This window comes from Phascolarctos cinereus, unplaced genomic scaffold (genome assembly GCF_003287225.1).
Source record: "Phascolarctos cinereus isolate Bilbo 61053 unplaced genomic scaffold, phaCin_HiC Scaffold_726;HRSCAF=1367, whole genome shotgun sequence".
Taxonomy (NCBI): Eukaryota; Metazoa; Chordata; class Mammalia; order Diprotodontia; family Phascolarctidae; genus Phascolarctos; species Phascolarctos cinereus.
This window is the reverse complement of record NW_027556098.1, coordinates 244,465,449-244,491,155: the sequence shown is the minus strand read 5'-3', so window position 1 is coordinate 244,491,155 and position 25,707 is coordinate 244,465,449. Positions and strand designations below refer to the sequence as shown.

The 25,707-nt window shown below is 37.4% G+C and overlaps 1 protein-coding gene across 4 annotated transcripts in view; it reads right to left on the bottom strand.

Annotated features, from left to right (window-relative positions):
- Positions 1 to 25,707, bottom strand: part of DCLK1 (doublecortin like kinase 1) — a 410,798-nt gene that overhangs the window by 50,223 nt on the left and 334,868 nt on the right. For all 4 annotated transcript variants that reach the window (XM_020978718.2, XM_020978717.2, XM_020978719.2 and 1 more), the window contains 6 exons: positions 20,350 to 20,407; positions 19,765 to 19,884; positions 12,749 to 12,895; positions 3,233 to 3,366; positions 1,482 to 1,559; positions 1,016 to 1,112 (listed from right to left, as the gene is read on the bottom strand). In XM_020978718.2, the coding sequence (XP_020834377.1) occupies positions 1,016 to 1,112; positions 1,482 to 1,559; positions 3,233 to 3,366; positions 12,749 to 12,895; positions 19,765 to 19,884; positions 20,350 to 20,407 (634 nt within the window). The remainder of the gene's footprint in view (positions 1 to 1,015; positions 1,113 to 1,481; positions 1,560 to 3,232; positions 3,367 to 12,748; positions 12,896 to 19,764; positions 19,885 to 20,349; positions 20,408 to 25,707) is intronic.

Genomic DNA, 25,707 nt, shown 5'->3' with positions numbered 1-25,707 from the left:
CATGAAGCTCCAGCTAAATGATGATTTCTTCCCTCCCTAACCCGTGATAGCTGGCACATGCTGGCATTTGATTATCTATTGTATTATGATATTTAATTCTCTTAAGTATGTATATTTGGTTCTCCCAACATGATCATAAAGGCCTTAAAGACAGCCATCATGTCATATACTTCTTTCCAACCTCAACTGACATAGGCAAATTTTTCTAGGCACAGAAATTTTATGTACTATAAATCCATAAAAAGAGTCATTTGTTTACCTACTCACACTGGGAAAAAAATAAAGTGGATAAAAAAATATGTGTTACACATATAATAACATAGCCAAATGGATAGTCCAATGAATTAGTGCATACGTATCTCAGACAAGTGCTGCAGTTGTATAAAGATCATAGTGAACCCTGTCTGCTTGCTGCTGCCAACACCCACCTCTACAGCTCTAGTGTTCTTCTAGTGATGCTAAGTGGCTGTGGATTATTGAACATTATGATACAAAAAGAATCCAAATTGCAGGTGACCTAAAGTGTAATGAAATTTTACACGGTTAAGTGTAAGTAGGCTACAGTACATTACTAATGATGACTTGTCCACAAAAAGTGACAAATAAGACATCATCAAGGACATAGATGACAGGAAAAAAGTCAGTTGCTCTCATATTGAGCAAAAGAGACAACAGAGCATAGAATCTAAAACAAGAAGGAATTTCAAGATCATTTAACCTCCAGTTGGGTTAAGTGACTTGTCTAAGGTTGCATAGAAAGTTAAGGTCTGAACCCAGATCTACTCACTCCTTATCAGTAGAAGGAATCCTAATCGACATAATCAAGATTTTAAAAGAACTTCAGAAGCTAAAGCTTACACTAACTGTAAAATTTTTGAAACCTTCTTCAATATAAATCCCACTGTAATGTGCCCAGAAAGTGATACACAATATCAATAGTCTCTTTGCCCGTGGTAATTAGCACATAATTCCAATGCTAACATATACAAGGAATAGAAAATCCTCCAAAATCTACCTTGGCAGAATCAGAAACGTTGTCCCAGTATGGAGAAGGAAAGTCCACTTGACCCATCAAGATCTGATCAAAAAGCACTTCCTGATCATCACCACTGCTGTTTGAGGGGAGAAAAGAAAAAAGCAAATTCAGGGTATGTCTGTCCCTTCTGCATCACTGTGAACTGCAGTACCCCCCCCCCAAATATTGTAAAATGTATGTTTTTAAGCAATTCAAAATGACAAAGAGGAATTGTTTTGGTAAATTTAAGAACGAACACATTTTAAAAATAGCACAGGGAAGATTTATGAACATCATATACATTAGCATGCACAATATGGAAAAAATAATAGGCATTACAAATAAAGACTCCCCCCCCTTCCCCTGCAGCAGACTTCTTTGTATTCAGTGCAAGAGAGACATATGGACCATTCTGAGAATAGAGAAATACATTGTTAGGAGCTGAGTAGAAGATTGTGGTCCATACCCACGGAAAGGAGGGAAACCACACAGCAGGATATAAGTAATCACACCAGCTGCCCAGATGTCCACTTTGAGGCCATATCTAAAAATGTAAGTGAATATTATGATTTAGAGAAATCAGGCCAGGGCAAATTACAGCACATGGTATAATACATTAACATCTCTATCCCTCCTCCCCATCCCCCATTAGAAAATAATTAATACTAGATAAACTGAGACTGGAGAAAAAAGATATCATATTCAAAGCACATGAATGAAAATCAGAGACATATATCTATGTGTTGGATTGTAGAAAAAAAAGTCATACTCAGTCTCAGAGTGACCCCGAAAAGAAAATGCAATTGTTCTAACACTGTGGTTTCTGAGATGGTCGCTATAGTCATAGCTAAAGAGACTGTGCTCTTTGTTTATCTATGTCTTTTTTTGGGAGTACCTTGTTTGCTGTCCTGTCTGTTAACCTGTACCTCTCTCCCTAACCGCCCCCCCAGGTATAATAATAGCTGGCACATATTACATAATTGGATCCCCACAATAACCATATCAGGTAGGTAATACAGGCATCCCCACTTTACAGAAGCTAAGAAAATTTAAGTTACTTTTTTCTAATTATGCATATCTAGTATCAGAAGCAAGGTTTCAATCAAGGTCTCTTAGGACTACAAAGCTAGTATTTTTCTCCTGTGTCCATATTTTACCTCTGCTCTCACTGTTCTCCTCTCTGGCCTATGTTGAGACTGCTTACAAAAGGCCAGGAGAAAAAATTTACCTCTGGGATGCCCAGAGATGACTAGGTTGGGGAGTGGAATGGGGTAGAGGAGGGAGGGCCATGGGAAGGGAACAAGATAGGCACAGAAAAAATATAGATCATTTTCTTTGCTTGTAGTGACAGATATTCCGTATCAAGAACTTTTCTAGTTTAGGCATGCCTGGAAAGAGTGAAGATGGGGAAAGGGCATAGATAGGGAGGGAGGAGAGAGAAGAGAAGAGAAAGGAGAAGGGGAGAGAAGAGGGGGGAGAAAGGGAGAAAGAGGGATGGAGAAGGAGAAAGATGGGAGGAGAGGGAAAGGAAAGCGAGAGAGGGAAAAGGAAGGAAAAGGGAGAGGGAGAGAGAGGAGAGGGGAAAGTAAAGGGGGGAGGGAGAAGAAGGGGAAAGAAGAGACAGGAGAGGGAGGGAAAGAAAGGGAAGAGAGGAGAGGAGAAAGGAAGAGATAAGAAGCGAGGAAAGAGAGAAGTGAACTAAGGTGTATCTTCTGTGGCTGGAAACAGTCTGTAGCTGTAGTTTCTGTATACAGAAACCTGCAGATTTTCTCTATTTCACTGCCACTGGTGAGTGTTTACATGCTACATTAAATCAATAGATCCTAAAGAAGGCCAAAATGGGATGGTGATTGGAGATTAAGGGCAACAGAGAAAATAACCGCAGGAAACTGTAATCGCTATCTAGAGCAGATTTTGTTTCTTTTATCTCCTTGAGGGAGTTAATTACTATCACTGTATGCTTCACCGTTAGTCTGAAGACTTTCTCTTCTGGGGTTAATCACTGCTGTGCTAACCCTTAACAGAGGGCAAATGACAGCCTTAAACAAGAAGGCAGTAATTGGTGATTTGATCTGAACAACACACAGAAAAGACCTTCTCTGTAGAGATCACAAAAGTGAGATGAGAAAGGCCTGATAACTTGGCCAGACCTACAAACAGCAACACCAAGCTTCCATCACTTACTGCTATTAAAAGCAAAAATGGTAAAGAAGTTACCCAGTTTCTGCAATGATTTCTGGAGCCACATAAGTAGGGGTACCACAGACAGTGTACAGGGGGCCATCTACAATAGTCGCCAAGCCAAAATCTCCTAGCTTTAGAGATTTGCTGCCATCTTGGTGTTCATAAACCTAAAATAAATGTAAAAATCGTAAGAATAATAAAAGATAAGCATCTTTTACTGAAGAAATAAGGGGACATAGTTCAAATTCCCTAAAAATGTCTCTTATGGTTTATATTAAGAGCTATTGATTCATGTTCTTTATAAAATTCTGTTTTTTAATAAGCAAAGGAAGCAATTTTCAGGTCATCTCATCACATACATTCATTAAAAATTATCTTTCTGGTATTAGGTGCTAGGTATCACAGTCTCCACTGAGTATCTTATTTTAATTTTGGTTTTAATCTGTAAAGTGAGTATTCGCTCTTCAGCTAAGGTGATCTGAAACCATTGCCAGGAAGATTATTATTAGCATGTTCTGTTTTGGGGGTTCTTTCAAGATCATGCTATTGATAAGAGGGAAAAAATTATTCTACCTTTCCATCTAACAAATCAATAACTTTTTCTCGCTTTTCAATAAAAACTATATATTTCATATTCCTTTAAGGCTAATTTTCAATGACCAGAAATGTGATTTATTATAAAAAAATCATCCCCCAAATTCTGTCTTCAAAGAATCAATACAAAGGCATTCAGGAGTCTCATCCTCAGCTCCCCATCAGAAACAATTAGGAAGGAAAAAGAAAACCATAGAAAGAATTAAGGATTCCAGCAAGAGGTAACCTCAAGAGATTTTTTTTCCCCAAGAAAACAAAGGCTATTTTCCTTCTCACATCAAAAGAATTCTTCAAGGAAGTTATTTCCTATGAGTTCTTCTGTTTTCACTCTATGATCATCTGTTACTTGCCTCAGCAACTGAAGCTGTTGTATGGCAAGGCACTTCACTGCACATCAGGAGAGCAGCTACTGTACATACACCATGCTTGCTTTTCTTTGAAAGAAATAGATTAATTTCCCATTCTGTTGCAGCATAAAATGCAGATGTGTCTGGCTAGTGCCACTTTTTCATCAGCAAAGATGATTTGGATCCAGCTGCTTAGGTGGTAATAGTAATTTGGAGCCTCCTCTTTTTTGGGAGAGGGAGTCTGGAAATGAGAGGGCAAGTCCTCAATCCAATTCTAGACTCATAATTGGGTTCAAGGTCTTCTATAGAAATGGCCATCATCCGTGTAGAGGGCAAGTGAACGTCTACCCAGAGGCCTAAGGGTAACTTGCCTCTGAGATCTATAGAAGTTAAATGATAGTAATTTTTTGCTGCTCCCAGAAACTGAATCGCAGGACCACAAAAACTCACAAATGGCAAGTATCTTAGAGGTCACCTAGTCCTGAATTGTACCCAAACTATAATGTCTCCTATAACATCCTCAATAAGTAAATCTAGTTTCATCCTGAAGATCTCCAGTAAGGGGGCACTTGTCACCTCCTGAAGGAGTCCATTCCTCTTCTGGACAGCTCTAATGTTAGGAACAACTCCTTAACATCAAACTGAAATCTACCTCTCTGTGATTACCAGCCATTGCTCCCAATTCTGTCATCTGGGTCCAAGCAGAACAATTAATTTCTCTTCCAAATGATAGACCTTCAAAAATCTGAAGAGTCAGGATACCCTTTCTATCTCTCTTCTGTCTCCCCCAGTAAATCTTCCCTACTTTGGAGAAGTCCTTTCAAATGATCCTTTCACTGCATAGTGTAGTTCCCTCCTTACCATCCTCTTGATTCATTCCAGTTTGTCAATTTCCTTCTTAAAATGTAGCACCCAGATCTAAACAAAATATATTCCAGAAGTGTTCTGACCCAGGCAGAATTCACAGTTGATCACCTCTTTCATCCTGGACAGTATGACTCTTAATTTAGCTTAAGATTTCATTTGCTTTTTTTTTTTTTGGCTGTTGCATCACTCGAGAGTTGACTTATTCTGAGCTAACAGTTAGAGGGTCACAGATTTAGAGCCAGAAGAGTCTTTAGATGTCATCTAGTATAACATTCATATTTTTCAAGGAAAGAATTGAGATGAACTTATTCCATGTCACTCAGGCAAGGTGGTGGATCTGAAATCTGGGGCCAGATCCTTTGATTCCAAATCCAGGTCCCTGTCCATGCTAACATATTTCCTCCTCTAGATATTTTTTTTAACATGAAAAATATCATGCCTCCTAACCCTATGCCTGTAAAGTTGATTTTTTTTTCATCAAAGGGTAAGACTTTACATTTGTTCACATTAAATTTCATCTTCTTATAGGCAGCTCATCATCTGTGCCTGTCAAGATCCTATTGCATACTAATTGTCATCCACTGTGTTAGCTATCTCTCTCAATTTTTGTGTTATCTCAAAATTTGTGAAGACATGCCATCTATGCCTTCATCCAAGATGCTGACCAAAAATTCAAGCAGTACAAGGCCAAGGACAAAGCCCTGGGGTATTCTGAAGTGGATATCAACCCAAGGTGATCTTGTTCCATTAAGCTACCATGTTCGGTAATTACCCATCTTGCTTCACAGAAGTTGTCTAACATTGGCTAAGCATTGCTGATAGGGTCAAGGGCTTCAAAACATTAATTTTGGAAGATCCCAGATTGTTCTCTAGCACCTAGCCATAGTGCTGTGTACACAATAGATGCTTATTCCTAATAACAATAAATTGAATTGAAAAATTGTTCTAGGCAAAGGGAGTCTCTCCATCTACTCAACAGTCATTTGTCTATGAGCTCAAGATGCAAGATATTCAAGTGTTAACCCTGCTAGTCCACCAGAAAAATACTCAAATGTTTTCATAGAACTGAACAGCCTTTGAATTTAAAGGGATGCTCCCAATTAGTCACAGCATCTAGAAAGAGAAAATACCTCAGAGGTCACTGAGTCTATTCTAGCTTCTACGAGTCCATGGTATTGTTACCTTTCTATGAAGCAAAGCAATTCAAGCCTTACTCCTCCTCCACTGTTACCAACATACTGATGGCACATGCTTTGTCAAATTAGGCAGACTTAGCTCCTTATTGTTGCTCTCTCTGTCTCCTCTTCTTCAGTATTTCCATGGCTCTTCTCATAACGCGTACTTGCTTTAACTGTACATGCCTTACCCCACATTCTACAATAACCTGAGAACAAAAGCAGCCACCCACGGAGCAAGTCATAAATCACATTCCAGGTCTGACTGAGGATCATGTCATTCCTTTGTACTTACCGAAGATATTTTTGTTACATTTCTCTTTTGGAACAAAATGCGGGTCATGAAGGCCATTGTATGAAGGTGCACGTGTGCCAAACACAATGTGAGGGGAGATGGTTGCATGTGTGATAGACATGTGATGTGGGGTGTGGGCCATGGTGTGTGTGTGTGTGTGTGTGTGTGTGTGTGAGAAATGAAAGCAAAGGAATGGATGTGAAGAAGAGAGAGAGAAGGGAAAAGGGGGGGGAGATAGAGAAAGAGAAGGGGAGGGGAAGAGGGAGAAGGAGAGGCAAACAGAGAAAAGTAGAGGGAGAGAGAAGGTGGTACATGTTGATGAGTATGTGTATATGGGGCTATCAGATACACACTGTAAAGGGACTCTGTAGTGTTAGTGCCAGAGACATAGGGTGGGAGAAAGTTGGTAAGGTGAGTGTCAGAGTATGAGAAAAGAGAGCATGTGTATGTGTGATAGTGAGTGGTATGAGACTAAGTTACAGAATCATAAAACTTTATAGAACTAGAAGGCACCTCAGTGGTCATCTTGCCAAACCCATACCAAACAAAACTCCCTCTAACACACACTTGACAGTAACCGAGACCATGGTTCTTGTGTGAGGGGTTTGAGAGGAAAGTGAGATATGTGTCAGAGAATGAGTGTGAAGGGAATCCATGATGTATGTGTATGTGACATACAGGATATCAGGACAGACAACAAAGCGTGTGACAGATAGGGATGCGGTGGGAGGTAGGATTAGGGATGCACGAGGCGAGACTGGAGGGGCATTTGAGCACAATGGAATGGGAAATGATGATGTTTATGTTCAGTTGGAGTGGAAAGGACTTGGCTGCCATTTATATAAAGACTATCTCTCTTGCACCCAGGGGAAGAGTAGGTCTAACAAACTCAGTCCTGGTACCTGTGAAGTATCTGACCAATGTTTGGTTTGGTATCTGAGAGTCCTTTCTGCTCAGGATCCAACCCTTCCTATCCTTAGATAACATCATAATACCCTCCTTGAACACCTATTTATATCACCCAGATCAGTAGGGTTTTACAGAAGACAGTCTGAGAACTGCTGTACTGGTGGAATATACCAATAACTCAGCACATGCTAAAACGCATACTAAATATTTAATATAGCTCTATGATGGAGTTCAAAACCCCAATAACTATTAATAAGGGTAAAAATATGATTTTAAAACAAATAAAAGCTTGACTGACTCAAAGTAACGATTGTTCCTAATCCAATTTAAGAAACAATTTGAATACATTATTATGTGACAGTTATCAAATTCTTGTGTCTTTTTTGACCCTCTTCATTTCTTTTAAAAATGCTACTTTAAAATTTTTTTATGTTTACAGTCTGTATCAAAACTCTTCTCCTCCTGTGACTTATGTTACAAAATTTTAAAAGAAAATTAACATAGGCAGGTCATGGTATTGCTTAGGAGAGAAAATAACAACTCAGAGACCAAAGCTTAGGACATAATCGGAAACATTTCTATTCACAAACAAACAAGATATGCTTCAAAAACTTGTTATGAGTTAATCAACTATCTAGAATTTCAGGTTTAGGACTGAAACTAGTTGGAGCATTTTTTGTCACTTGCTGATATTGTACTTATGGGAAAGTGTGAAACTGGGTTATTATTTTTTTCTTCTGTAGAAGAGAAAACAATTAAGAAGAGTGGATACTGTAGACCAATGAGATATTTGCCAGGGACAAGAATTCCAAGGAGCTTATACAACTGAGTCTTCTGATAAGAGAGGGCAACATTCACAGATGGAGGCACACTTGTCTGCTGCTGCACCAATAAAAGATGGGCATGGGTAGCATGATTTAAAAATCTAATTAAAACTTTGTTAAAACCACAGATTGTTGAATACATCTGTTTCACACACACAAAAAAAACCCTACCTCCAGAAAGTATTTTCCCAAATGGCAGCTATAAATCCACTTTAAAGATCTCTAACTTTTAATTAAAAACTTAGTTCAAAGCATCTAACAAGTGCATGTTTAAAATGCTAAGTCTTAGGATATACATTACTGAGTGAAGCCACTTGACTCTGTTCCTCAATGTCTTTCCTTAATGTAACCCTACTTTAGAGCTGACAATCACAGGCTGCAAGTGTGGACTACTCAGATAATGTGATCTGAGTTGCTTCAGTGATGGGGTCTCCTTGTGAAATAAGAAAATGAGTTTGCTTTCATTCTAACTACATTTTAAGTAAAGCCCATGACCAACATGACTCACATGTGAGGTGGTGGGACATTAATTGTCCATCAAGGAGTAATCACACCGTGAGAGATAATTTAATGTTCGTCTTAGGCATAATAAATACTGTAGATGCTCTCCTACATTTAAATGCTGAAGGGCTATTAAAGAGACGGGGATTAGTGCAAATTACCCACTATGTAGTGCTTTCACTGTTTTAACGAAGCAATAAAACTGTGTAATTGTACAGCACTAATTGAATGCAGCTACACATAATTGTGGGCTGCCATATGTATCCTATTACTATAAAGACTGTCAGTATTTTGTAAGCTGCTCTTGTGATCATTGCAGATGGCTACAGTCAGAGAAGTTGTTCTCTAGGGTTTATTATACAGCTATAAAGACATCCCATGATTTGACAGAATAAACGTGTTAAATAGCAGCAATTATGAAAAAAGGGCCCAATTAAAACATGAAGGCATGTCCTACCAAGAATAGACACAGTGAAAGGTTAGGTATGCAGACTTTTGGCACACTGGTATTTTACATTAGGAGTCTCTGAAAACGGTCTCTTTTCATTTCTTCTGGCTTAGGTACTCAACAGTAACTTGCTCAACAATAGATGTTTGTATATACACCTGATTTGTCTTGGATGGGAAAACCAGACCATTTGGAAAAGTTGTTTTTAAAAAATGTCTTTAATATAAAGTAATAAAATGCAGCAGGTGATCATAAAACAACATGAAACCCCACAGATGACCCCAAACCCTGAGAATAAATGTGCAATATTCTTGTGATCCTCTGTTAGGGAGCTAAATGCTGACTACTATAGCAGATGTATCAAACCAAACATAATTCCAATCACTGCTATGCTAGGACTATGGGATAACCCTATTGATATTATGGCCAAAGAATCACTGGCATCCTAGGAATTATTTACCCAGTAAAGGATTCAAAATATATTCAAAATGGTTACCTGAAACCTAGATTAAACAAAAGGGGGTATTTTTTTTTGGCATCTGTGAAGCTAACAAAATTACAATCCAGTGTTTAACAATACAATTTAATGTTTAAAGTTTCATTTATTTTAAAGAAACTCCTATTCAACTAGTTGAAGAATTCATGACATTAGACTCTAGGGATTTCATTTTCAGATAACTGGATTCATTAAAAAAAATTTCAGCTTCCAAGGAGTAAACTAAAATAAAACATGATCAATACACTGCTGTTTTTCTTATTCTCTTAAAGCCATTAAAAACTGTCATTAACTTTTTAGCCTTAAGAAACTTATTATCCCTTTTGAACCTCCACAACAATCTTTTGTAGTGGGTGCTACAGGTGCAGCATTATCTCCATTTGACATACAAGGAAACTGAAGTTGATGGAGGTTAAGTGACTTGGACAAGGTAACAGCTGGGAAGCATCTGAGAAGTTGAAATCATGTTTTCTTGACTCTAATTCTCACACTTTGTCCACTATGCCATGATGCCTACCAATGCCTTCCTTTTCAAAATATGTATTGTAAATTTTATATTACTACCTGGTTCTAAATAAATTAGAAAAAAGAACTAAACTTAATTTCAGATAGATTCTAATTAGTATGTCATACTGGGTGATAAAGTTAATCTTAAGATTATAGAAATAAGACAAAGGCAAAAAAAAGTTTTACATAATCAAGAGGGTAAGGAAAAGGGCAATAATATCTAGTCAGAATACAAAATTAAGATTTCAAAATACCAGGCTGGAAACAATTCTACCCTTTGCCTGCCTTCTGACCCCTCCCCCTTCAGAGGTGCTGCCTCTGTTCCCTGGGAGCTCTCTCCTCCCCATCCCACCTTCTTTTGGAAGCTCAGGCTTGCGTTAAAATTGAAGAGAGGAGCATTTTCCAGCAGCCATGCTCTTATACTTTTCTGTAACAGTCCAAAGGTAGGAAGAAAACTGAGTGAAGGCAAAGCAACAATATCTGTATATAGAAATGACTATCTGAATGTATGTGGAGTGAAATCTACTGCCAAAATCTTCAAGATATGTTTGTGTATTTATTTATGTTTTGCCATTAGGAACAGGTTTAGAGTTTATGCAGAGTTTTGTTTTGTTTTTAAAAAATCAACTCAATACAAGGAATCATACAGGAATCACTTGTATTGTAAATTAAATGACTTAAATGAGATTAGGGATGAACATGCAATGGAGAAGAAAGCAGGGAAAATATCAAAGGAGCATTCTATCTGATAGAACCAGGTATTTTAGCATTTCAAACTTGGCATTTTTGATCCAGGACTCACCTTTTTTGACAATCAGAATTTCTTAGAGTTGGATGAAACCACAAAGGCCATCTAGTCTAATTTTCTTCCCAATGTCAATAATTCCTATGAAAACATCCATGGTAGATTTTCATCCAGCCACCACCTGAACATTTTCAGGAAGAACTCACTACCTTGGGAGGAGCTTGTTAGCTAAATTTTACTAGAAAATTAATTATTATACTGAATTGAAATTTGTCTACATTCAACTTCTGCCCATTCATGCTAGTCTTGCTCTAAGGCAGAACGGTGCAATGGAAAAAGATGTTGGAGTTAAGCTGTTGTTGTTTGTCCTTCATTCTCAGAGAGGACCAATGACATCAGAAAGGTGATGTCTTGGCTTGCAAGTGAATTGGATTTAAGTGAGGCAGGGCTGTGCAAAGTCACCAGCCTCTCTCTCTCCTCTGGAGCCATCTGGGTCCAGTGACAAGACACAGATCAGGACAACTGGAAGAATTAAGCTAGGCTTTTTAAGAAGATCCTGCAATTTTCTTTTATTGTCACTAGAGGGTACACTTGTCGACTGATAAACTATCAATTAATGATTAAGGACAACAAAGTAGGTCTTTTAAAAGTGATGTCAAATGATCAGAGTGGTACAATTTGGAGCCATCAGAGGAAAAGATTCCCATTTATATACCGATTGCTGACCAAGCATTTTTCTTTTTAGAGAGAAAAACAGTCTGTGGCTTTACTGGTGACTCCTGTACTCCTCAACAAAGCCTAAAGCTATTCTTTGCAATTCATACTTTTGTACAGTCATAGAATAAGTCTTTGTGTTGTGAGGCTTATTTACTCATTATCTCTGGGTTTCAGGATAATGTGTTCATAGCTCTAAAGCTGGGAAGAACCTTAGAGATCACTGAGTCCAACCTCTTCAATTTACAGGCAAGGAAACTGAGGCCTAGAGAGATTTAGGTCGCTTGCCCATGATCACATGCTGGTAAGTTGGGATTTGAACTCTGGTCTTCCTAGTGATCCCTCCCACCTGAAATTCCCTCCCTGTCCCCAAGTGCTCTATCCTCTATACCGCACATCTCTTCAGGAATAGGTGAACAGATTCAAAGATTTTTACGAAGTTAGCACAAATGATATTAGAATGCTGAAGTTAATTTAGGAAAGGAAAAGGCAAAAGCAGACAATATGAGTAATAAGGCAAAGGTTATATTAACCTTCTAGCAGTTTTAAAAAAGGAAGCATTCTGAAAATATTCAATTGAACCTGAAAAATTGCTGACGGATCTAATGCCAGTCTTCTTTCCTAATGCTTCACCTTAATGCTAAGACATCTAGCCTGGCAATGGTGTTATCAGATTTGTTATCTCAAGGCTTTGCTGAGTTTGAACAGTGGCATATTAAGTGCTGCACACTTTTCTCAAACTATACAGTAAAAGAATAATTATCAAAAATAGGGCCTGTGCTGAGATGTCTATAGTAAAGATTTCAGGATAAACTCCCCACATTTGCCCCAATCCATGAAAGCAGTCATTGCTTCACTGACCCAGATTCTCCTCAGTGTCTCAGTCTTTCCCTGGAAACAGTTAGAACTCTGATGAGCAACATTAACTCTTTCTGGTCCCTGAGGGACCACTGCAGACAGTCTTATTACTCTTAGCTCTCATGCTTAGCTTGAAGCTAAGGCAGATTCATGTTGTATTTTTAGGTTTAAAAGTAAAGAAGATGAAATAGTTCAGAAAGGTTAATGAGTGCTTGCAATCAAGGAACTCCCAAGCTCTGACGAGACAAGAAATTGTATTTTTTCCTTACCAACAGGTTCTCTGGTTTAATGTCTCTGTGAACAATGTTCAAACTATGCAGGTATTTGATGGCACTGGCCAGATTGTAGAGCATCCCACTGGCATCCCTTTCTGTATATTTGTTTGTGGAGGTAATGGCATCGAAAAGGTCGCCTCCCTGAGAACAGAACAGCAGGAATATGGCACATTAGCAGATGGTCTAATGGGGCCACCTATAGAGCAAACTGACAAATTTCAGGGAGAGTGAAAGATGGATGCAAGAACTTTGGGATTTTTAAGAATTTCCCTTCTACTTACCTCTTAGAATACCCTCTCTTCCTAAACCATTCTTAACTGCTTATTAATTAATGAATGTGGGTCCCCAAAGCTGCTTTGGGCCACCTGTGTACTCTGGTCAGGATTATTCTATGCATATATAAACCTTCCTCCCAAAGTGATCAAGAGGCATGTTTACAACCTTCAAAATGAGAAATAAGAATTATGGAAATAATATACATGTTTATTACCAGCTCCTATTGTTTCTGAAATGAACAGACCAATTAAGCTTACTTGAAATAGCCCTACTGCAGAACTAGTCAATATAAGATTTTATTTTATGAGGAAAAAAACCCCCAAAAAGTACGTTAAAGAAAAATAAATTAGGGCAGGAAGGACTGAAAGACAAGAAAGAATGAGGAAAGAAGGAAGAAAGGAATAAAAGAATGATAGGAGAAGGGAAAGAAGGAAGAATTGGAGGGAGGAAATAAAGGAATGGAATGCAGAAAGGAGTGAGAGAGGGAATGAAGTAAGGGGACAAAGGAAGAAAGAGAATGAAGAAAGGAAAGAAGAAAGAAAGGAAAGAATAAAAGGGAGGAAGAAGGGAGGGAATAAAGGAAAAAGGAAAGGAGGAGATGAAACAAAGAAAAAGCAAATGAAGGAAGGAGGGAGGGAAGAAAATGTTTCAATTATAAGTTTTCTAGGACCCTTAGTTATTTGAGTATATCTTATAATTACAGTTATTGCTTTTTAATTTGGTAGGAGAACCTTTAGAGATAATTCTACAATGCACAGATAAAGTAGGATGGTTTTAGGCTCCAGTTTCAACCCTTTTACCTTTTTATACAATTTGAACTTAAATGTACTAATAGTATTTGAGCACATTTATATATCATCCCTACACATACAAAGAGCAAACTGTTGGGTATAATGATCATTTCTGTAACCTGATTTGCTATCTGGCTGTGAAAAAGGAGTGATTAGGTGATGAGAACTTCAACTGAAAATGGAGATGTTTTGAAGAAATAGCTAACAAAATTTAGTCACTTCTTGGATGTGGGCAATAGAGAAAACAGTAAAATATGACTAAAATTTGGACTTACGAGAATGATAGTGACAAGGATAGAAAATGGGAGATTTGAAAAGTAGAACCTGTTTAGGTATGAGAATGAATTCAATTTTAGATGTATTGAATTCAAAACAATAGTGGGACATCTGAAGTGAGATGTACTGCAGATAATTGAAGATACGGTCATAAAACTTAGAATTAGAAGGAATCTCAGTAGCCCTTTTGGTCCAAGCCTTTTATTTTACAGATGAAGAAACTGAGGCCCAAGGAGGTTAAATTACCTGCCCTGGGTGATACAGGTATTAAATAGCAGAGTCAGGATTTGAACTCAGGTCTTCTGACTCCAATCCTGTGCTCTTTCCATGGTACCATGCTGCCTCAGGTGAGAAGTCTTGACAGGAAATATAGGTTTGAGAATCATCTTCATATCAGCCACTACTATAGTTTATCTGGCTTTTGCTTTTGCTTCAGTTCTTCAATGGATCCATGACTCATTAACACTTCCCTACCCTATGCCCCTAGAAGTGGTACAGATCATAAGTTATCCATGCATTCTCATCCTGTGTCATTCTATGTGATGTTCTCCCTTGACTCTTCGTATAGAAGATATAGCCATCAAACTATGTAGGATATTCTACACGTCTAAACATTTCATGAGTTCCACTTCAATATTCAGTCTGTTTTCATTACTGTTCAGAAAGAATATGAGAGTGTTTTTAATTTATTTGTTTGTGGAGGGAAAAAGGAGAGAAAGAGAGAAGGCTGAGATTAAATCCCAAACAGTCATCAGATTTCAAAGGTCTTTGCCTTTATAGCCTAAAGGCTATATCTCCCTGTAGTTTAGGCCCTCATCACCTTATCATCCCTATCATCTTCTACCTTCATAAAAGGGTCAAAAGATTGAAATCAGAGGCTAACACCATCCTATTTTACCTATGTATCGTAGAATTATCTATAAAGGTTCTCCTACCAAATTAGAAAGGAATAACTGTAATTATAAGACATACTCAAATAACTAAGGGTCTTAGAAAACTTGTATTTGAAACATTTTCTTCCCTCCCTTCTTCCTTCATTTGCTCTTTCCTTGTTTCATTCCCTCCTTTCCTTTTTCCTTTATTCCCTCACTTTATCCTCCCTTTTATTCTTTCCTTCCTTTCTTCATTCTCTTTCTTCCTTTGTGAGTCTTTCAAAAAACACATCATGTTTCTTCTTTTCTTAAGAATCGGGAGTGGAGGGGAAAAAACAAAAGAAAATTACATGATAACTGTTGTATATTTGAAAGAAATAGCAAGTTGTATGCAGTAGACTTGCAGTTTCATGTACAATCATCTCTTTGTTGTGCTGTTATGGAAATGCTTGTTTTATTTCATAAATTAAAAAAAAGAATTTATAATAGTTCACCTCCTGCCTATATAGTCCCATTAAGTTCACACTTTTTAGGCATTTATGGTTCTCTGTAATCTTTCAAATATGATTTTCTTATCTGTTTCCATATAAACCTTTTCATCTAGCTTTACTATTCTCCTTATTCCCCAAAGATATCATGCTGATTCCTGACTTTAAAATTTACTCATGAAATTCCCCTGCCTGGATTTTCTTTTCTTTTCTTTTTTTTTTTTTGCGAGGCAGTTGGGGGTAAGTGCCCAGAGTCACACAGCTAGTGAGTGTTATGTGTCTGAGGCCAGATTTGAACTCAGGTCCTCCTGACTCCGAGCTGGTACTTTATTTACTGTACCACCTAGCTGCACCCCCCCAGCCTGGAATTCTTTTCCATCTCTTCTCTACCAGTCCAAATGTTCCTCCTATTTTTGGTGCTGTATGTCCAACACATGTCTTCCCTTAGACCCTCCTCCTTCTCTGGGCTCTCGTATCACTTACTGTCTATATTATTACTTAATTATATACTATCAAAGCTGATCCTTATCACCTAACACAATATTTTGCATATAAAAAGCACTCTCTAAAAATTTGCTGATTGACAAAGGAAAACTTATTCTTGCAGCAATAGATGACTGTTGTTGGTTTCATTATTTTACTTTTTTTTATCTTATAGAAAAAATCAGGAACCATATTCTTTCATGGTTTAATAAGCTGTGCTTAGATTTTGGCTGTGGAATTTACAATTATAAAGTATAGAGGTAGTATCACACAATAGATAGAGTTGGCCTTGTAGTCAAAAAGATTCAAGATTTGTCTCTAAAATATACTAGGTGTATGACTATCAGTTAAGTCACTTAATTTCTCAGTACCCCATGCAGCTTTTAAGGACTATAAATTAGCATGAGGCTACCAATCTGTATCAGCTGTGGAGATTTCTACAACAGGTAATTTCCCACCCTGATGAATTCACTAGTATGAACCAAAAAAAAAATTAAGTGTTCTTTATGAACTAAAAATCCCTTTATAAGTGAGGAAATCATAGATCTTTGAGGGTACGTATAACATCATATTCTGCATCTTTGAGAAGGTTCAAAAACAACCTGATGGATGGTACTCTGGTGAACACTGAAATCAGATCTATGGTACCAATTGGCATGTCATGTGACATAGGAGTCATCCAGTGGTATCTCTCCATGTATAATATGGTTTGGGCTCTAGTAAGGAAGACCAATATTTTGGGATTGATTCCTAAGCCAATTTAAACCTCAATAAGATAACTTCCTTAAGTCTTCTGAGCCCAGCTTAGGACTAATTTTGACCTCTTGAAAAGCCTCCAGCAATGAGATCTCACTCTTCAGACTATGTACTTGGGCCCAGCCTATTTCATATCCAGGGCAGAAGTGCATGGCCCTTATACCAATAACCCCCCTCCACCCCCCTGGCCCAACTGTTGCTAGGATACCCTAGCATCTGGGAGTCCTAATGGTTCCCATGGAACCATTCAGTGAAATAGCTTCCCCACCTGTGGGGTTCATTGGCAGCCATAATATGAACATATGATGACCAGTAATCCACAGTATATTAACTGGCAAAACACGCTCTATAATTTTAAGCCTTTTTCTCTTGGATTCCTCTGCTGTCTGAAAACTGGATTTAATCTCTGATCTTCAAAAGTCAGTCAATAACAGATGGTTAGCTGATTCTAACAACACATGGTAGGTAGCAAAAACAGTCAGCAATTGTTGGACAGACAATACTGCTGTAAAAATACTGTCCTTGGTGCTGAGAAAAGCACATTCTATAATATTTATATAATGAAATTAATGGTGAAATAAGTAGCACTAAAACGATTTTTGAAACAATGAAGTTACTTTGGACCAAAACTGTGATTTCATTGGCATCAAGATCTTCTAGTCATGAAACCACTTCCACTAATGCAGATTGGCACTTGCTTTACAATTTATAGTCTTAAAGAGTTGCTTGGGGATACTGAGAACCTAAGTTGCTTATCCAAGGTCACAGTATGAACTGGGACTTTCTAACCTTGAAGAGGGATCTCTATTCATGAAATCATTTTGCTACTTGTAAGCAAAATAAGTAAACCTCTCTTAATTATGAGCCCAGATAAACATTTGCACTTCCCTAAACATTATACTTGAAAACATAAATTTTTATTAAATGGAAAATAGTATGAGGGAGAATGAGGTTATATTTCAAATATAAACTATCCCCAACCAAATATGCTAACGGGTCTAGTTTAAGTATAAAGCACATCTGAAAGCTCAAAAATAGAGATTAATTTTTCAATATACACATACACACATAGAATTTTTCTGAAAGCAACAAATTAATTTTGTGTCAAATACCTTATGTCAATTTTTTTTCATTTTTATCTAAAAGCCAATCCCACTAGCCAGAAATCTTATCTGTTTCCAAAAGCAAACTTAAATTCTTCAAATGCCAGAATAATACAAACATTATAGGATGATAGATTAGAATTGGAAGAGATCTTAGAGGTCATTCAGTTTAGTCCCTTCATTGTACAGATAAGGAAACAGGCCAGAGAGATAAAATGATTTCCCCAAAGACACAGAGACAGCAAATGGCAGAGCAGGGATTTGAATCTAAGTCTTCTGACTTGAGATGAAGCATTTTTTCCACTGTACCATGCTATCTCCCCTTTGTTTCAGAAGGGAGAGCTCAAAGATATGAATATGGTCCTTATAGGCACAAATCTTCACCTGTTAGCTTGAAAGATGGGGAAGAGCCAGTTTATAATATCTCACAAGTAAAAAGAGTAAATAACACTTAAAATGAAACTAAATTAAAGGAAAATTAAACTAAAAAGGAGAGAAGTCTTGAAAAATAAGGCACCATGGAATTTTAAAATGTGACCATGCATAAAAAGGTGCTGTTATCTTGAAGACTGAATTAATATAGACCATTTGCATTCTTGACAGGAAAGCTTATTCTACAACATGAATGTAATATGTGTATGTATTAATATGTATACAAACTAGCTAGGTTCTGATTAGTGTGAATAAAGAATCCACCAAAGTGCTCACATGTATTCAAATTCATACTATTCGAAGTTATAATTATATAAACTATGGTAATTGGGTCCAGCCAGGTAGAATTATGCAGTGCGAACATTTCTGTTTCTCATTTTATGCATTGGCTTGACAGATTTAATACATATGCACTCCTATCATATTTGATGTATCTGAATTCAATAGACGAGCATTACTTCCTACATTTCACTGATGGAATCCAAAGTTTTCACCATTTCTTATAAAGACATGAATTGAAGTCTCTTAATCATTAAATTGCAAGAGAGAGAGAGAGAGAGAGAAAGAGAGAGAGAATAGCTGCATCATGATGATGAATCCATCAAAGTAAAAGACTTTTAGTCATGATACCAAGACTAAGGAATAACAAAACAAACACCCTAGGAAATTTCTTTTCAATTAAGTACATTAATAAATGTTGATTGGACTGATATACATGCATGCATATATACATAAATAGCTAGATCCCAGATAGTATGAATAAGGAATCCTTTGAAGTGATCAGATGTATCCAGATTCCTACTACTTGAAGTTATAAATTTGTAAAATAGGGTAATTGACTTCAGCCAAATGGAATTATGCAGTGCCAATTCAAATAATGCCATGCCTCTTCAGGGGATTCCTTATTCACTCTAACTGGGATCTAGCTGTATATGTATATAAACATGTATGCATATATAGTATTTACATCTATGTATATATACATGATTGAAAAGAAACTTCTGTTCTATGTAAGTATTTTCCTAAGACTTTTTCCCCCCCATTTTTTATGCTTAGTATCGTGGTTAAAAGTTTTTTTACTTTGATGGATTCATTTCTAGTTGGTGTGAGGCTGGATCTCTCTCCCTCTCTCTCTGTCTCTCTCTGTCTCTCTCTCTCTCCCTCTCTCCCTCTTTTTCTCTCTCTCCCTCTCTCTCTCTCTCTCTCTCTCTCTCTCTCTCTCTCTCTCTCTCTCTCTCTCTCTGTTTCAGTTTAATGATTAAGATAATTCGATTCTTGTCTTTATGAACAATGGTGAAGACTTTGGGTTCCACTAATGAAATAAGCAGAGTACTGTTTTTCTGTTGAGTTTAGATATATCAAGTATGATAGGAGTACATATGTATAAAATCTGCCGAGCTAATGCATACGAGAGACAGAAATACTGCATGAACTGTAAAAGATAACACCTGGAGGAAAGAATTCTGTCTGTGGAGTAGATGAAAAATGTCTTGTCTTCTGCAGGAGGTGAATTTCCTCCTCCTCAGTACATACCTTTACTAATTCCATGACAAGATACAACTCAGTTGGCACATCCATCTCCTCAATCAGCAGAACAATATTGGGATGCTTCACTCTTCTCAAGATAGAGACCTCATTCTGGATCATGTGCTCCTGTCAAAAGGAAAAATCACCTCCATGAGGACATAAGAAAAATGCCTTTTCCTTTGGGAGGATAAAGGGAAACAGGTTTCAGATATCATAGCAATCTATAAAATGTTGAAAAATGTCCTGAGTCTCTCATACATTGTAGAACCTATTAGAGCAAATATTTCCCAAATACCAGTTTAACAAAGGAATAAACCAAAGGAAGGAAATAAAAGGGGAAAAAAAGTAATAGGAAACAGGACTAATATCTAAATATTTACACCAATTTAAAGAACTATTTATTTATACATGGAGTCTACTATTACAACTACAGATACGGGTTGTATTTCACTAAATTTCAATGCTATCATATCCTATAGATTTTGTTTATTTTGGACATGTAATTTTATAAGCATTTTGTTCTGTTGAAAATATCACTTTTCATAAGTGTACACATACATATGTAGATGAATACAGAGGTATAGTACTTACCTTGCCTCGACATTTGCTTTTCTTGATGATTTTCAGGGCATATTCTCTAGCAGTTGACCTGCAAGAGGGAAATATAGATATATGCATATAAAATACGTATACACATACAAATGTATCAACCAATCAACAGGCATTTACTAAGCTCTTACTAGATGCCAGGCCTGTGCTGGCACTAAGTACATAAGTACATATAGTTATGACTGTACTTAAAAGAAAAGCAATTTCTGATTAATTGGATAATTTTCCTAGGGTGTTGATTTCTTATTCCTTGAATTTAGGGACATGCCTAAAAGATTTTCACTTTGACACCTGTATAGATTTCTAATCTCAATGCTGTGGTTACTCTTTCTATTGATACAATATTCAACTCCTCTATCAGGTCTCTTCAATGTGTTTTATTCTTGTCCTCATCATCGATAAATCTTCTTTAGATGGTTTATTCAATGTCCCAGAATATTTTTTAAAAGGGATCTTAATATTTTGTCTCAAACAGAAAGAAAAGCAAGTTTTCTAATGATGAAGAGACTAATGGGAATTAGAGACAGCATGATCCAGTTGGAAAGAACACTATGTTTGGTGTTGGGAAGATCTGGACTCAAGCACCGACTGTCATCTGTTGTTGTCGTTCAGTTGTTTTCAGTCGTGTCTAACTTCTTGACTCCATTTGGGGTTTTCTTGGCAAAGATATTGGAATAGTTTGCCATTTTCTTCTCCAGCTCATTTTACAGATGAGAAAACTGAGGCCAACAGGGTTAAGTGACTTGCTAGGGTCACACAGCTAGTGAGTGTCTGAGGATGGATTTGAACTCAGGTCCTCCTGACTCCAGGACCAGTGCTCTATCATCCACTGTGCCACCCAGCTGCTCTAGTTATCAACTGTGGGACCTTCTGAAAGTCACTTAACTTTTCTCATTTCAGTTTGCTTATCTGTAAAATGAGGGAGAGGGGTTACCTGGAAGACCTTTAGGGGACTTTCCAGATTTAGATTTGCAAAGTACATGGATAATTTGTTAGTATATGAAACACTGGAGATATTTGTATTATGTGTTAAAATATTTGTAGCCAAAATAATATTAACATAATTATGGTGATGATGATAAGGACAACTACTACTGCTATGTTTTGCTCAGTTCCTGCCCCTTAAACTATGAAAAGGGTCAACCCTAAATACAAAGGGTCATGGGAGCACAGCTTCAATGGGGAAGGGATCCTAGCAGTCATCTAGTCCAGAGCAGCTAGGTGGCTAGAGTTCCAGGCCTGAAGTCAGGAATTCTCATCTTCTTGAGTTCAAATCTGGCCTCAGCCACTTACTGTGTGACCCTGGGCAAGTTATTTAACCCTGTTTGCCTCAGTTTCTTCATCTGTAAAATGAGCTGGAGAAGGAAATGGCAAACTGCTCCAGTATCTTTGCCAAGAAAGCCTCAAATGGTGTCATGAAGAGCTGGACAAAACTGAAATGACTGAATGACAACAGTAATACTGCCACCACCAGCCCAGTGGTCATCAAAATTGGTGTTGGGCCCTCTCAGGTGGACCTCAGACCCTTTCAGGAACTCTATGAGGTCAAAACCATATTCATAAAAATATTTGGATGATTTAGTTTCTGATATAGTAAACATTAATATAAGCACCTTTTTTTGGGGGGGGGTCCTTCAATAATTTTTTTAGTGAAAAGGGGTCCCGAGACCAAAAAGTTTGAGAACCACTGATCCTAACCATCTGCCCTGGTGTCTGCATAAGGAAATCAAGGGCCAGAGAGGTTGTGTGATTTGCCTAAGGTCAAAAAGGTTCAAACCCAGGTCTTCTGACATCAAAATCCAGCACTTTGGAAGAGGTTAGAGTCAATGATATTTCCCACACTCTCACCTTGCCAAGTTAACCACTTTTAGGGCTGTGGCCATGATGCTTTTCTGCAACATTCTCAGAGTCTCATAGAAAATGGTCTGTCTGCTTGTACAAGAATAGACTCTATGGCCCAGGAACCCATCTGTGAGTGGGCACAAGAGAGAGAACGGCAGAGACAGTGGGAGGGAAGGAATGCTCCCTTCTGAATGAGGCCGTGGAGGCTTGTACCAGACATCTCTGACTTGTGCCCACCACTGCTTTGTAGAATGCAGCAAAATATTGCTGACTGACTCTTCTCCCTTATGGTGGGACTTCTTGATACTATGCCTCTATTAAGCGGAAATGCCTCAGGGAATAAAAGCAGAAAAAGTAAATAAGTATGCGGATCTCAAGAAATTGTGCAAACTGAGACCAACTGGAAAACCAATTGTTCATTCTTTCTTTTTGTTTCTTTCTTTTTTTCCTTGTTTCTTCCTCTCTTTCCTTTCACTTAAGTGCAACCATATCTACTATTTAAACTTTAAGAATTCCCATATAATTGGTGTCAATTCAAAGTCAGGACTTTTGGCTACTTGTCATGTAATTTGAAAAAAAAAACAACTCAATTCTCAATGACAATAAGAAAGGCTGAACAACCCTGGTACTGTTAAACTGAGGCTCTAAGGTAGAAATTACTTCAACCAGGGAAGCAAGAATTCATAATAAGAAAGAAATTCTACCTTTTCACCTCAGAACTCAGTGTTTTCATGAGATATTATCTCATTTTATTTTCACCAATTCCCTAAGGAAGTAAGGGGTTACATTACTATTTTTTTTTTTGGAGCAAGGATTATTTGTGGTTTGAATTGTACGCTTCATTTTTGTTTTGTTTCAGTGAGGAATGGTGAATGAATGAGTGATTTCTGTCAGAGCAAATGGGACAAAAGGGCCATAGGCTCTTAAAGTGATCAATCAGTCCTTATTCACTATCTCACTCTGCAGAAAGGCAAGGGAAGTGATGATTGAAACTGAGTTTCAATCCCAGAGTTAGAAAGTAGCAGTTAAAATTAGGATTTGCTATCCCTGGGCTGCCCCCCTCTCCAGAACACAGTAAATCCTGCCACTTCCCTAGTAGGTGAAGTAGGTAGAATTTAGTCATGCAATACTTTAAATAGCTTTTACCTTCAGAAGTTAAGTGCTCCATCCACATGTTAACATTTAGAAAACCACTGAATTACTAAGCAAAAAAAGCTGCTTTCTTATCACAATAGGTAATGTGTACTTAATCATTATAATAAATGAGTAGTTCGCAAATTTGATTTCTATTATAATTCTAATTTTGGTGAGGAAGGTATAAACATTTAAGAACCTAGAAAGCTTAATGCTTTTTTAAACTAACAAAAAGCTAATCAGACTCAGTCTGACATACCATTTAGAGAAACTGGAAGTCTTCACTAATACAACAAAGAAACCCATTTACTACAAAATCTTTAAGATCTTTTTCCTTCTTTAATCCTAAGGGTTAAACTTAGATTTCTTATACGAATTCTTATTACAAGAAAAATTGGCTTGTAAAAAGGAAGATGCTGAAAACACAGTTCATGAAAATGTAAGGAATCTTTGCATTCTACCTCATTAGAATTCCTGCAGTTTGTAGCCCAGGACAATGCTAGCATATTGAAGGCACTCAGTAAATAATTTAACTGAAGTGCCCTGCTCTAATAATGTGTATTATGTAATATATTTTCTGAATAAAAAAATCCCTTTGATGTCATGCACTTCCCAGCAGAAGGCTGTGAGTCTGATGAGCCAGGGTCATCCTTTACCTCGAAGTGATTTTCCTTCAGGCAGGGGGGATGTAGGGTAATGCCTTCTGATACTCTGTTAGCACCTCATTATTTCCCATCCCCCTCTCTTTTCAATAACCATGATGATAAACAACAGGAGTAAAAACTGAATAAAATCATATTTTGTGCCAACCTGTGATTATTTTAGTTCAATCCAAAAATAAACCTAAGCCAAAAATTTTTTTTCTATCTCCTTTTCAAAAAACATTTTCAAATTACATTTTATTCTGGTTAGGGCTGCACTTGGTAATTTCCCTTGATATTGTCCACATAGCTAGTAAGTGGCAGAGCCAGAGCTCAAACTTAGCTATTCAGACTTCAAGTTCAGCTCTTTAAAGATCAAGGACAGCTTGCATAAAGGAAGAGATGTGAGACACACTATTAAGTCATGTCTGTCAGGGAAAGGAAGTGAGCCAGTCACAAGGTGAAAATGAGAGCTATCAGATAGACTAAGTGGAACACTGGTATCCCAGAGATATGAAACAGTGGAAGTGCAGCCGTAAATCGAGAAGTTACTTTATAGAAGATTTATTATAAAATGGACAAGAATGGAATAGGATGTGAAGTGTGAAGAAATTATCATCAGCCTCAGCAGAAGAAATTGATGAAATTATAATCCATCAAAGTACCAAAATTAATACCAAGTGGATTATAAGGAAGCCTTAAATATTTTATAGCCTATACACTATACTAGAATTCCAATCTTCCTTCAAGTCCCAGCCTCATAAGCCCCCTCTTTGATGTAGCTTTTTTTGAGTCAACATAAGGCAAAAGTGATCTCTTCTGTACTCTAAATTCTTATGTACTTGTTCCTGCCTGTCAGAGGCATGTATCATATTCTCTATCAATTTATAGCTATTTGTTGGGGGCAGCTAGGTGGCACAGTGGATAAAGCACCGGCCCTGAAGTCAGGAAGACCTGAGTTCAAATCTGGCCTCAGACCAAATACTTGACACTTACTAGCTGTGTGACCCTGGGCAAGTCACTTAACCCCAACTGCCTAAAAGCAAAAAAAAAAAATTATAGCTATTTGTGTATAAATATTGTCTTGCCTGTTAGCTTAGAAGATATCTGAAGGGAGACCAAGTTTTATTTATCTTCGTATTTCCATTTAGTACTTATTACTGAATTTCGAATTGCATGGAATTATGAGAGAAGCCCTCAACTTCTGGTTTATGTTGTAAATGTGATAACCCAATGAACTTGCTGGCAGGGGGTCCATAAGACCCAAGGATATTGAATAGGGTAACCAAAGTTGAAACTACAAAAATAAACACCACTCTTCTCTCTGCTTCCTTCTCCCATCTCTGGTATGGTGGGTGAATGCCCATGTGGAAGCAACTGTTGTTCAGAATAGTGGAAGAAGTACCTATATTGGTGAAATAATGGATGCCATGGAGTATGGAAGAATTAGAAGAAACAACTAACTTCTGTAATAAAATACCATCCAAGCTGGTTAAATGCCGGCTAATTGGCAATGCTAGCTTTTTTTTTTTTAAGGGAAGATTCAATTTATTTCAATGCAGGCAAAGTCCACAAGTAGATGAAGTGAAACGTCTACTAAACACAAGAAGATCCACTGTTAGGGCCAAAAGCTTTGATGTACAAATTCATTTTTGAGGGAGGGGAGCTGTTGTTGTTTTGGTCTAAAATTATGGGTGTAGAGACCTTCTTGGGCAACTGTTTT